This window comes from Geotrypetes seraphini, chromosome 5 (genome assembly GCF_902459505.1).
Source record: "Geotrypetes seraphini chromosome 5, aGeoSer1.1, whole genome shotgun sequence".
Lineage (NCBI taxonomy): Eukaryota > Metazoa > Chordata > Amphibia > Gymnophiona > Dermophiidae > Geotrypetes > Geotrypetes seraphini.
In genome coordinates, this window is record NC_047088.1 from 231530203 (window position 1) to 231542832 (window position 12630).

Sequence of the window (12630 nt, forward strand, 5' to 3'; positions counted from 1 at the left end):
ACTAGTCTTTAAGCCTGTTACATTAAAGGGTGCAAGAATAGATGTGTCTGTCTGTCTTTCTTTCTGTCTTTCTCTCTCTCTCTCTCTCCTTGGACGTTTTCTGTCTGTCTGTCTGTCTTTCTTTCTTTCTGTCTCTCTCCTTGGCCGATGTCTGTCTGTCTTTTTTTTCTTTGTCTCTCTCTCTCTTTGGCCGCTGTCTGTCTGTCTGTCTTTCCGTCTGTCTCTCTGGCCCCCTGTCTGTTTGTCATTATTTCTGTCTGTGTCTCTCCCTGGCCCCTTGTCTGTCTTTCTTTCTGTCTGTCTGTCTCTCTCCCTGGCCCCCTGCCTATCTCTCTCTGCCCCCCCCGAGCAAATCAATATTGCTGCCTGACACCCAGCACACCCCCTCCCCCAAAGCAGCCCCTTTTCCCTCTCCTCCACTTTTTTCTGTCTGTCTCTCTGTCTCTTTCCCTGGCCCCCTGCCTATCTCTCTCTGCCCCCCCCCCCGAGCAAATGAAGATTGCTGCCTGCCCCCCAGCACACCCCTCCCCCAAAGCAGCCCCTTTTCCCTCTCCCCCTCCACTTCTCTGTGCAGCAGTAGCAGCCGGACACCTCACAGCACCTCGAAGGACACCCTCCTGCCGCTGCTCTCACCGATGCAAGTGCCGCTGCACGTGCCGCAAGCCGCCGCACACCGCAAATGGAACATGGCACGGAAGCAGAAATCACAGTGGCAGGAATCACACCATTTCAACAGTGCATGCGTGGCTAAGGGTTTTTTTTAAGTCAAACGATTTTTATTGATAAAGCAAAATAAATAAATAATATAATATAGCCATAAAATAGAACAAAAATACAGAAAGCAAAAAAAAAGAAAGAAAGATAGAAAGATAGAAAGATAGAAAGAGCAGCAGCACATATCAGCAAATTGAACAATCCAATATACAAGTCAAAGGACCATAGCATGTAATCTAAAGAGATAAATAACAAAAACATGTAGAGGCAAGGTTACATAGGCATCAAATAGGCAGTACTACTGAACATGAGATGAACAAAGAAGAAATGCAGAGCAAAAGAGTGAGGAGAGGTCAATCAGTGGTCTCGCAATAAGATTTCAATGGAGACCAGATAGAGCGAAAAGTGGATTGGGAGCCCCTGCACTCGGCCACTCTAGCTTCATATTTGTAGGCAGACAATACCATGGACCACCATTGAGAGATGGGAATCAGTTTGTGTGATTTCCAGTGGAGCATTACAGTCTTTACGGGGCTAAGGGTTTTATTATAGAGGATTTGACCACACCTCACTCTTTTGGATGCATTTATGAGAAAAGTGGATTACATGGATAGTTTTATTCACTGAATGGTGCCCAGCTCATGTTCAACACCTTCAATAAACAAAATGCTATATAATTACAGTGGTACCTCGGAATCTGAACTTAATCCATTCCAGAACCCTATTCGAGCTCCAAAACGTTCAAGTTCCAAGACAATTTTTCCCATTGAAAATAATAGAAACTGGATTAATCCATTGCTTGGTCCCACAAACTCAGATTTTCAAATAAATTTAACAGTAAACACATTGGATTTGTTTTTGGCAGTGCAGGAACAATGCACTGTGGCATTGACAGCAAGATCGAGCCCCCCTGGCAGAGAAAGTAAGATTGGGCCCCCACCGGCATAGACAGCAAGATCGGGCCCCCCTGGCAGAGATAGCAAGATTGGGCCCCCACCAGCATAGACAGCAAGATTGGGACCCCCTGGCAGAAACAGCAAGATCAGGTCCCCACCGGCATAGACAGCAAGATCGGCAATGGCAACTGCAAGTGTTGCTCAGCCCAAGCTTCCCTCTGACACAAACCGCCCAGACGGAAACAGGAAGCTGTGTCGGAGGGGAAGCTTTGGGCTGAGCAACGCTTGCAGTTCCCGTACGTTCGGATTCCAAAGCAGCGTTCAGATTCCGGGGCAAAATTTAATTTAAAAAATAGTTTGGATTACAAGTTGTTCGAGTTCTGGGGCATTCAGATTCTGAGGTACCATGGTATATTCATCTATACTAATAAAACCCTAAGCACACATGCACACTTAGGACAGCGTGATCCCTGCCACCGTGGTCCCTGGGTCTGTGCCGAATTCCATTTTAGAACACGGAGGCAGGGAACAAGCTGGCAGGGAACACGCCGATGACTCCCCCCTCCCGCCCTCACTCACCACCAGAGAAACCGCTGCCGCCGCTGATTCAGAACCAGGGGGGCACAGGCGCCCCTGCCAGCATCTATTTCTCCCCTCCTCCCTCTCGCCTGCTCACCCGCCAGCAGCGTTTAACTGAAAAGTGCTGCGCTGTACTGTCGCTGGCCTTGCTGTCTTCTCTCCACTGCGGCACGCCCTCTGACAACTTCCTGTTTCTGCTAGGGTGGGCCACAGTGGAGAGAAGACACCAAGGCCAGCAACAGCACGGCGCAGCACTTTTCTATGAGGCAAGTAGATTTCTGCAGGGCGTATGGACAGGGGGAGCAGGGAAGGGGTGCTGCTGGATGGTGGGAGGGAAAAGGAAGGGAAAAGGGCTACTGCAGGACAGAGGGAGCAGTCAAGGGAGGGTGCACAGGGAAGGGGGGGAATGCTGCTGTATAGGGAAGTGGGGGGAATGCTACTGCTGCACAGGAAAGGGGGGTAATGCTGCTGCTGCTGCACAGGGAAGAGGGAATGCTGCTGCTTTACAGGGAAGTGGGGGGAATGCTGCTGATGCACAGGGAAGGGGGGAATGCTGCTGCTGCTGCATAGAGAAGTGAGGGGGGAGAGGGAAAGGGGGCCAGGGAGAAATCTTGGTTTGCTTTGGGGGAGAGACAGAAGGGGGCCATTGAGAGAGACAGAAAGACAGGCAGGCAGCGCATGAGAATGAAAGACAGACACACAGAAAGACAGCGGGCAGGGAGAGAGACAGACAGAAAGAAAGACAGACAGACATATTCTAGCACCCGTTAATGTAACAGGCTTAAACACTAGTATATGAATATTTATTTATTTATTTAATTAGTTTTCTATCCCATTGTCCTCAAAGAGCTCAGAACGGGTTACAGGTTTAACATATATCATTTCAGTACAAGTTTACGATACGAGCTTTTATCCTAACTTGATAATACTAGGGTCTAATATTAATATAAATAATATATAGTTTATTAGTTACAATTTGCCATACTTATCCTTACGGTGCAAGGTTTTCAGTACAAGTCTTATCCTAATTTGATACACAGATAGTTACAGTGTATATTACAAGTTATCCTTATGCAACATACTGGTTCTGGTACCAATATACATTTATTTATAGTCTATCGGTCAATGGCAAGGGTTTAGGTCAGGGGTCTCAAAGTCCTTCCTTGAGGGCCGCAATCCAGTCGGGTTTTCAGGATTTTCCCAATGAATATGCATGAGATATATGTGCATGCACTGCTTTTAGTGCATATTCATTGGGGAAATCCTGAAAACCTGACTGGATTGCGGCCCTCAAGGAGGGACTTTGAGATCCCTGGTTTAGGTGAAGAGGTATGTTTTTATTGCTTTTCTAAAGCTGAGGATTCCTACAAGGAATCTGATCTGTGGGAGCAGTCAATTCCAATGGCTCGGTATGAAATGGGAGTAGGATCCATCGCTTTGCGGTTTGCAGTTGAAGGGCACAACTCCCTCTATCTTTCTATCTATATAGGAGCACTGAGCACACAATTTATATATATTGTGACGGGGCAGGGGTAAGCCTAGCGCTGGAAACCCAGCTCACGCCCTAGGCGCAAGTATTAGCACTCTTTGGAGGATCACTCTGGAATAAGCACAGCAGAGAAAAAGAAAAAGAAAACCTTTGACCAATAATTGCCAGTTCCAAGTTTTATTATCTAGTTCAATTGCACTGATTTTAATAAAGCCACACCAGCTGATGATGCTTGGAAAAGATTTATCACAAACAAAAGTTCTCTTTTACAGCAAGTCCTTGCTTCAATCAGGAAAAAAAACACCAAAACATTTCCCTTTAAACCAGATTTCTTTCTCATAGTTCTGCTGCCAAGCTTTGCACAGGTCTGGGCAGCATTCTGGTTTCAAGAACTTATATCTCAGGGGAGATATGCTAGAGACCTTCAAGATCACGAGGGGCAAAGAGAGGGTGGATAGGGACAGATTCTTCAGACTGAAGGGGACAACAAGTACGAGGGGGCATTCGGAGAAACTGAAGGGAGATAGGTTCAAAACAAATGCAAGGAAGTTTTTTTTCACCCAAAGGGTCGTGGACACTTGGAATGCGCTACCGGAGGAAGTGATCAGGCAGAGTACGGTACAGGGATTCAAACAGGGATTGGACTGATTCCTGAGGGATAAAGGGATCGTGGGATACTGAGGGAGGAGCTGGGATGTAACACAAGTATAGAAACCCAATCAGGTCGTGCATGTGCAAGACCGGAGGGTTAGGACTTCGATGGGAAGATAGGACTTCAATGAGAAACCAAAGTGGCAAGGGAGCCCCTTCTGGTGATTCAGACAGGTCGTGACCTGTTTGGGCCGCCGTGGGAGCGGACTGCCGGGCAGGATGGACCTATGGTCTGACCCGGCGGAGGCACTGCTTATGTTCTTATGTTCTTATATACAAGAGTTTATCTCCACTCTTTTGAGGCTTGGCACAATTATTGTATTGAGCCCACTGTGTTTCTTCAGGAAGTTTTCCTTACCTGACTTCCTGAAGTATGAATATCCTATTGATCCTTCTTATTTCTGGGCAGTGGGCTGGTAACCATCCACCCTTGTTTTAATGGTCTAAGATTCCCCTTCCAAAAAGTTCTCGCTGTCAGGGATGTGAAATGTCAGGTCACTGAATCCACTCCAGGCTTTATTTCTCCTTCTAAAGTTAGTTAGCATTACCCACCCTTACTCACTATACTTTGCTTGCATACAGGGATTCTGGTTTAATTTATGCTATTAGGCAATCCTCACATTCACACATCCAGCACTCATTCATTATACAGTCCCACATAAGGACATAAATGTTTCCTTTAAGTACTTTAGACCATTGTTATAGAACAAACTTTCATTCCCTTCACCCACACAGTACCTTACTGATTCATGATGCATTCAGGCATATAGTTTAGGGCATATAGTTCAGAGACATATCTCTCTACTTCCATAAGAGACTCCTCACTCTCTGAAGCTGGGTACAAGCTATCTTCTGGAACAGCATTTGGCCAGCCCTGCTCCTGGAGCTTTTTCCTTCCAATTAGCCTCTGCTGGGAAAGCAAAGTTTTGTCAGCATGGCAGTGCTGTGGGACTGGAGGTTTCTTAGCAGAAGGCAGTAAGAAATTGCTCCTAGCCTTCAGTTCCCTGTAAGAGAGCTGCACGGGAACGGGGACAACGGGAATCCCACGGGACCCATGGGTTCCCCCTTCGGGTCACAGGGATCCCGTGGGGACACCCCCTAGGGTCACAAGAATCCCGTGGGGACACCCCCTAGAGTTGCGGGGATTCCATGGGGACACCCCCTAGGATCGCGGGGTTCCTGCAGGGTTGGATGCACTCAAGCCGCGAGGCTCATCTTCTTTTCCCTACCTGCCCTGTCACAGCACACAGCCAACCCGGAAGTTTTCCACAATGTTAGTGCTGACGTCAGAGGGAGGGCTTAAGCAAAACCCTCTCACCCTCTGATGTCAGCGCTGACATCGGAAAGACTTTCGGTCGTCTATGTGCTGCGGCAGGGCAGGTAGGGAAAATTCAAGGCAGTGGCGTACCAAGGGGGGGAGGGGGAGATCCGCCCCGGGGTAGCCTTAGGGGGGGTGCAGAGCCAGCCAGATCCCCTTACCTTCGTGGCGCTTATCCCGACCGACCGACAACAGACCCGGTCCGACAAAACTCCCTGCCCTGTAGCCGCAAATCTAAATTACCTTCTTACAGAGCTGGAATCAGGGCAGAGAGGTTTGTCAGACCGGGCCTGTTCTGTTGTCTCTCGGGGGGCGGGGAAGCACCACGAAGGTAAGGGGCAGGGAGGGAGAAAGGGAGGAAAGGTGGAGTGAAGAGGAAAAGACGCTTAAGGGAAATGGGTAAAACTGAGGGGGGAGAAGGACGCTGAAAGGACATGGGGAAGACAGAGGGGGAGAAGGACACTGAAAGAACATGGGGAAGACAGAGGGGGGAGAAGGATACTGAAAGCACATGGGGAAGACAGAGGGAGCAGAAGGACGCTAACAGGACATGGGGAAGATGGGGGAGAAGGACGCTGAAAGGAAATGTGGAAGACAGAGGGGGGAGAAGGACGCTGAAAGGACATGGGGAAGACAGAGGGGGAGAAGGACACTGAAAGAACATGGGGAAGACAGAGGGGGGAGAAGGATACTGAAAGCACATGGGGAAGACAGAGGGAGCAGAAGGACGCTAACAGGACATGGGGAAGATGGGGGAGAAGGACGCTGAAAGGAAATGTGGAAGACAGAGGGGGGAGAAGGACGCTGAAAGGACATGGGGAAGACAGAGGGGGAGAAGGACACTGAAGGACATGTGGAAGATGGGGGGAGAAGGACGCTGAAGGGAAATGGGGAAGAGAGAGTGGGGAGAAGATGCTGAAGGGAAATGGGGAAGAGAGAGTGGGGCGAAGAAGCTGGCAGGGAAGAAGACAGAGATGCCAGACTATGGGGGGAGCAGAGGGAAGAAGATGGGTGCCAGATCAATTTGGAAGGGGGGAGAAAGGGAGAGGCACAGTAACAGAGCAAATGGAAGATGCAGAGCGAAGAGAGATAGTAGATGGAAGGAATTAAATGAGAACATGAGGAAAGCAGAAACAAGACAACAAAGGTAGGAAAAAAATTCTCTCTATATATATATTTTTTTGCTTCAGGATAAAGTAGTATATTAGTTGTGTTGATAAAAATGTATAAACATTAGAGGCTCTGGTAAAAACCCGTTTACAAAGTATGTATTCTTCCTAATTAATATTTCCAAATTAATAAAGTCTCTTTGCTTATTTGTAAATGGGTTTCTACCAAAGCCTTTAATTCATTAGCATAATTAAATGAAATAACTATTTCTGAAGTTTATAGGGACGGAGGGGATTCCTCGCGGGGACAGGTGGGGACGGAGGGGATTCCTCGCGGTGACGGGTGGGGATGGAGGGATTCCTCATGGGGACGGGTGGGGATGGGTATGATTCCTCACGGGGACAGGTGGGATTTATGTCCCCGCACAACTCTCTATTCCCTGTTCTATGAGGAAGGTCCTTTCCTCAGGTTCCTGATTGCCTGTATGTTTTCTCAGTTGGCCTTGATTTATTCTGCTGTGAAACTTTCACTGATGCTCTAACCAGGTTCTGCATGTCAGCTCCACCCCTTTCCTTAACCCTTGCTGTGTCAGATTGCCTGACTCAAGGTTTAAATGGAGAGTTAACAGATGGTTTATAAAAGGGATTATAGTGGCTTGGAACAGGTATTCTTTTCTTTGTTCTGCCCTGCCTGCCTGATCTTAGCACTGGGAACAGAGTTAATGGGCAGCTTCCTTGGTTTAGGAATAGGCACATTTTCTTTAGTGGCAGGGTTTAAAGCAGGTTTTGAACCAGTGACAGGAGCTGAGAGAGAGAGAGAGAGAGAGAGAGAGAGAGGGCTTAAGCAAAGCCCTCCCTTCCTCCGACATCAGCGCTGACATCGGGAAGACTTCCGGTCGGCTGAGTGCGGCAGGGCAGGTAGGGAGAAGGCAATGGCGTACCAAAAGGGGGGGGGGGGCGGTCCGCCCCTGTTGCAGCCATGGGGGGGGGGGGAGTGTGCACAGCCGGTCAGGTCTCCTTAACTTTGTGGCGCTTCCCCCGACCGACCGACCGACAACAGGCCCGGCCGACAAACCTCCCTGCCCTGTAACCCGCTAATCTAAATTACCTTCTTACAGCAGCTTCAATACTCCAGCTGCTGTAAGAAGATAATTTAGATTCGCGGCTACAGGGTAGGGAGGTTTGTCCGACCGGGCCTGTTCTGTTGTCGGTCGGGTGGGGAAGCGCCACAAAGGTAAGGGGCAGGGAGGGAAAAAGGGAGGAAAGGTGGAGTGGAGAAGAAAAGACGCTTAAGGGAAATGGGTATAACTGAGGGGGGAGAAGGCCGCTGAAAGCAGTGGGGAAGACAAAGGGGTGGAGAAGGACGCTGAAAGGACATGGGGAAGATGGGAGGGGGGGAGAAGGATGCTGAAGACAGAGGGGGGAGAAGGACGCTGAAAGCACATGGGGAAGACAAAGGGGTGGAGAAGGACGCTGAAAGCACATGGGGAAGACAAAAGGGGTGGAGAAGGACGCTGAAAGGACATGGGAAGACGGGGGAGAAGGACTCTGAAAGGACATGGGGAAGACAGAGAGGGGAGAAGGACGCTGAAAGGACATGGGGAAGATGGGGGGATAAGGACGCTGAAAGGAAATGGGGAAGAAAGAGTGGGGAGAAGACGCTGGCAGGGAAGAAGACAGAGATGCCAGACTATGGGGGGAGCGGAGGGAAGAAGATGGGTGCCAGACCAATTTGGGAGAGGGGAGAAAGGGAAAAGCACAGTAACAGAGCAAATGGAAGACGCAGAGAGAAGAGAGACAGTGGATGGAAGGAATTAAATGAGAACATGAGGAAAGCAGAAACCAGGCAACAAAGGTAGGAAAAAAATTCTTTTTTTTTTTTTTTGCTTCAGGATAAAGTAGTATATTAGTTGTGTTGATAAAAATTTATAAACATTAGAGGCTCTGGTAGAAACCCATTTACAAAGTATGTATTCTTCCCAATTAATATTTCCAAATTAATAAAGTCTTTTTGCTTATTTTTAAATGGGTTTCCACCAGAGCCTTTAATTCAGTAGCATAATTAAATGAAATAACTATTTCTGTAGTTTATAGGGACGGGCGGGGACTAGGGGATTCCTCGCGGGAACGGGCGGGGAAGGAGGGGATTCCTCGTGGGGACGGGTGAGGACGGAGGGATTCCTCGCGGGGACGGGTGGGGACGGGTGGGATTTCTGTCCCCGCGCAACTCTCTAATCTGCAGTCCAGCTTGAAGCTGATGTGCCTGCTGAGCTTTGGAGTTAACTCCACCCCCTTCTGGGTTGATCTAGGTGTTTCTCTATAGCTCTGGGAATGGAATAATAGGAGATAGATAATGTTTTGTGTGCCCTCCCTGCTTGAATACCTGGCTGTAACATCACCTGCCTTCTCTCCTTATTCCCAGGCTGTATGACAGCTGGCTTTTGGTAGGCTGTACAGACTTATTTTTAGGGGGAGATGGTTTGAGGGCTGTACTTTTGACTGGGCTAGCAGTCTTTTTAACAGTGACAGGAGCTTCCCTGTCACAATATATATAAATTGTGTGCTCAGTGCTCCAACTATATATATTCTGTATATGTACTGTACTGTAAGGATATGATGTAACTTCCTAAGCAGAACAGACTGTCTCGTTTTAGCTAAGTATTCTCAAGATGGTGAACAGGTGTACAGCACAGCAAGATCTTCCAATAACCCAAAATATATATTTCTATTTGCATCTTTTAGGTTATTGGAAGAAAATCCTGCTATGCTGTATACCGCTTCAACATCTTGAGAATACTTAGCTAAAGCGAGACAGTCTGTTGTACTTAGGTGGTTACATCGCACCCTTACAGTACAGAATATTCAAATTTTACTGTCTACTATTCAAAGGCCTAAACGGCACTGACCCCACATTCCTGACCAAACCGCCTTATCCGGAACAACTCAACCAGGCCACGGAGAACTCGGACCCCATTTACCCCCCTCCCCCCCCATCAAAGGCACACAACGCAAAAAGATATACGATAGCCTTCTAGCAACTCAGGCAGTAAAACTTGACCACCACATCTCTAACCTATTTCTTTTCTGTCTTTTCTCAAAGGGGATCCACTCTGTCTGGCCAAATAAAATAAATTATTTTTGGACAATGCAGCTATTTGGTTATTATGAAGGAAGTGAACTGAAAATGTCCTCAGTCATTATACTTGAATCAGACTAAAATTAATTTACACATGTACATTTCTGCCAATATACATACAACATGTACTTCTGTGTGTACTCCCTGAGAGCAACCTAATGATTAAAATCTAGTCCCACAAGTAAATGACTTTATATATATTCTCTGAAATCCAAGTTTAATGGTTAGGACCACTGTATCTTTATTCTTGTATAGCCAAAAGAACATCTAATTATGCTTGCAGGATGAATTCTAGAATCATTCAGCATATGCTTTGGTTTTAATCATGTGAATCCATGATATATAATCCAATTGCAATTCTTTATTGAATCAAATTCAGCTTCATTCTATTTTAGAAAACTCTTTTTTTTATATTAGGATCTTACCAAAAAGTAATATATGTTTTCCCCAGTCAATCACAGCTGTCCTGAAGATCAGTTTAAGTGTGAGAATAATCGATGCATCCCCAAGAGATGGCTTTGTGATGGAGCTAACGATTGTGGCAATAATGAAGATGAATCAAATCAGACCTGTGCAGGTAAATAAATAAATAAAAAAATGAGGGAAGTTATGTGAACGCTTCCAAGTTCCAATTTCATAAAAATCCAAGTCTACGCTCTGAAAATAGCCGAGAAAGCCTAGTGCTGATGATTTGATTATTGCCTTTTTAAATGAATTTAGATTTTGTTGTTGTAAGGGATGGAATAAAAATTATACTTTACTTACCCCCCCCATTTTAAAGCTGCCGTATCGGTTGCCGCACGGCAAATGCTCCGACATTCATTAAATCCCTATTGGCATCAGAGTGAGTATTGCAGCAGCAGCTGATACCGTGGCTTTGTAAAAGGAGCCTTTTAATCTTTATGCTTGATTTGACACTTGATCCATCCTTTCAGTCTGATTGTTAGTGAAATACTAGGAAACAAACTGGTCCTGTTAAATCTTTTTTTTTTTTGTTGCTGATATCTGGATGCATTGCTTGTTAACAATTTTTGGTACCAGCTATCTCATTGTGAGTTGGCATAAAAATGCTTCTCATAATTATTTTATTCAGTACATCTATACTCTCAAAAGAGCTTTCTTATGTTTGGTGCTATACAACAGGAAACTCACTTAACAACATCTCAGACTCAAATGAAATGCATTTCAATCACAGAAGAAACAAGTGACACACACAAATTTCAAAATCACTTGCTGGCAAGTTTAGGGGTTCTTTTACTAAGACATGCTAGCCGTTTTAGCGCACGCTAAAATGGCTAGCGCGCCTTAGTAAAAGGACCCCTTAATGAGGATTCTATTGTATATATGAAAATGTATTTTGTCTGTTTTAATAATGTTAATAACAATGCATAGTTTTTGTCAGTATAGAAAATAAGACTGGCTGTAATACCAGCAATAGCCTGAAGTGTCAGGATAGTAGATTGTTGAGAAGTTGCAATAGCACCAGTGGCCATATTGTGTAAGTATCATCATCATCTTTTTTTCTTTCTTTTTTCATTTTATGGAGGGAGCACAAGAAGTAGAACTAGGACATAGAGAGGAATGGGGAGTTATAGGGAGGAGCAGGGCTGTGGAGTCGGAGACAATTTTGGGTGCCCGGAGTCGGAGTCGCGGGTACCAGAAACTGAGGAGTCGGAATCAAAGGATTTATCGACTGACTCCACAGCCCTGGGGAGGAGGACAGATATACATATGGAGGGATATGAAAAGAACAGAAAAACAGCACATAGGACAACTTCCATGTAGATTCAGAATTCAGATATTGCCAGCTGAGGCTGGTGCAGTGGTGTAGTGAAAGTAGGAGCCCCCCCCCCCCCCCATGCCACACTCATAAGAACAGTCTTCACTGGTCTATCAAGCCCAGGAGCTTGTTCTCACGGTGGCCAATCCAGGTCACTAGTACCTGGCCAAAACCCAAGGAATAGCAACATTCCATTCAGAATCCTAAAGAATAGCAAGATTCTGGAATAACAAAGAGTAACAAAAGATTCTGGACCCCAAAGAGTAGAAACATTCCATGCTACTGATCCATGTCTTAATAACAGACTATGGACTTCCCCCATGTCTTAATAACAGACTATGGACTTTCCCTCCAGGAATTACCAAAACCTAAAACTGTTTACTCTGGTTAGAGAGAATGAAGAAACACTAATAGACCCCTAAAAACCTGTCTAAATCTATACATTCTATTGCAGCACTTTAACACTAATTCTCATAATAATATGAAAAATGTAAAATATAAATTTAAGGAAGGAAAACCTCAGGTATTAGCATTAATAACCACTCAAAGGTGGAATAGCCTTAATTGGCGGTATGCTCAGAATCCTGCCCAGCTTATATTAAAAGCTTTGAGAGCTTCCTCCTAATAATATCCCTAGGTTTTCCTGATTTTGAACACACCTGAAAAGTGTCTTTCAATAACCGATATAACAGTAAATAAATGCAAAAATACAAAACGTGCCCCCTCCCCCCTTTTACAAAAGTGCACAAGAGGTTTTTAGCACCGGCTGGCACACTGAATGCTCTGTGCTGCTCCGATGCTCATAAAAACTCTATGACTGTTGGATCAGCGCAGAGCATTTGGCGTGCTGGCCGGCGCTAAAAACCTCTTCCATGCTTTTGTAAAAGGGGTGGATGGGTTAATGTCATATGAAAAAGCACTCAATGAAAGTCACTAATCTGGCTCCAGAGACACTGTG

The 12630-nt window shown here is 46.0% G+C and overlaps 1 protein-coding gene across 1 annotated transcript in view; it reads left to right on the forward strand.

The window, feature by feature from the left end:
* LRP1B (LDL receptor related protein 1B) overlaps window positions 1-12630 on the forward strand; it is a 1445547-nt gene that overhangs the window by 545151 nt on the left and 887766 nt on the right. The window contains exon 15 of the mRNA XM_033944130.1: window positions 10344-10469. Within this exon, the coding sequence (XP_033800021.1) occupies window positions 10344-10469 (126 nt within the window). The remainder of the gene's footprint in view (window positions 1-10343; window positions 10470-12630) is intronic.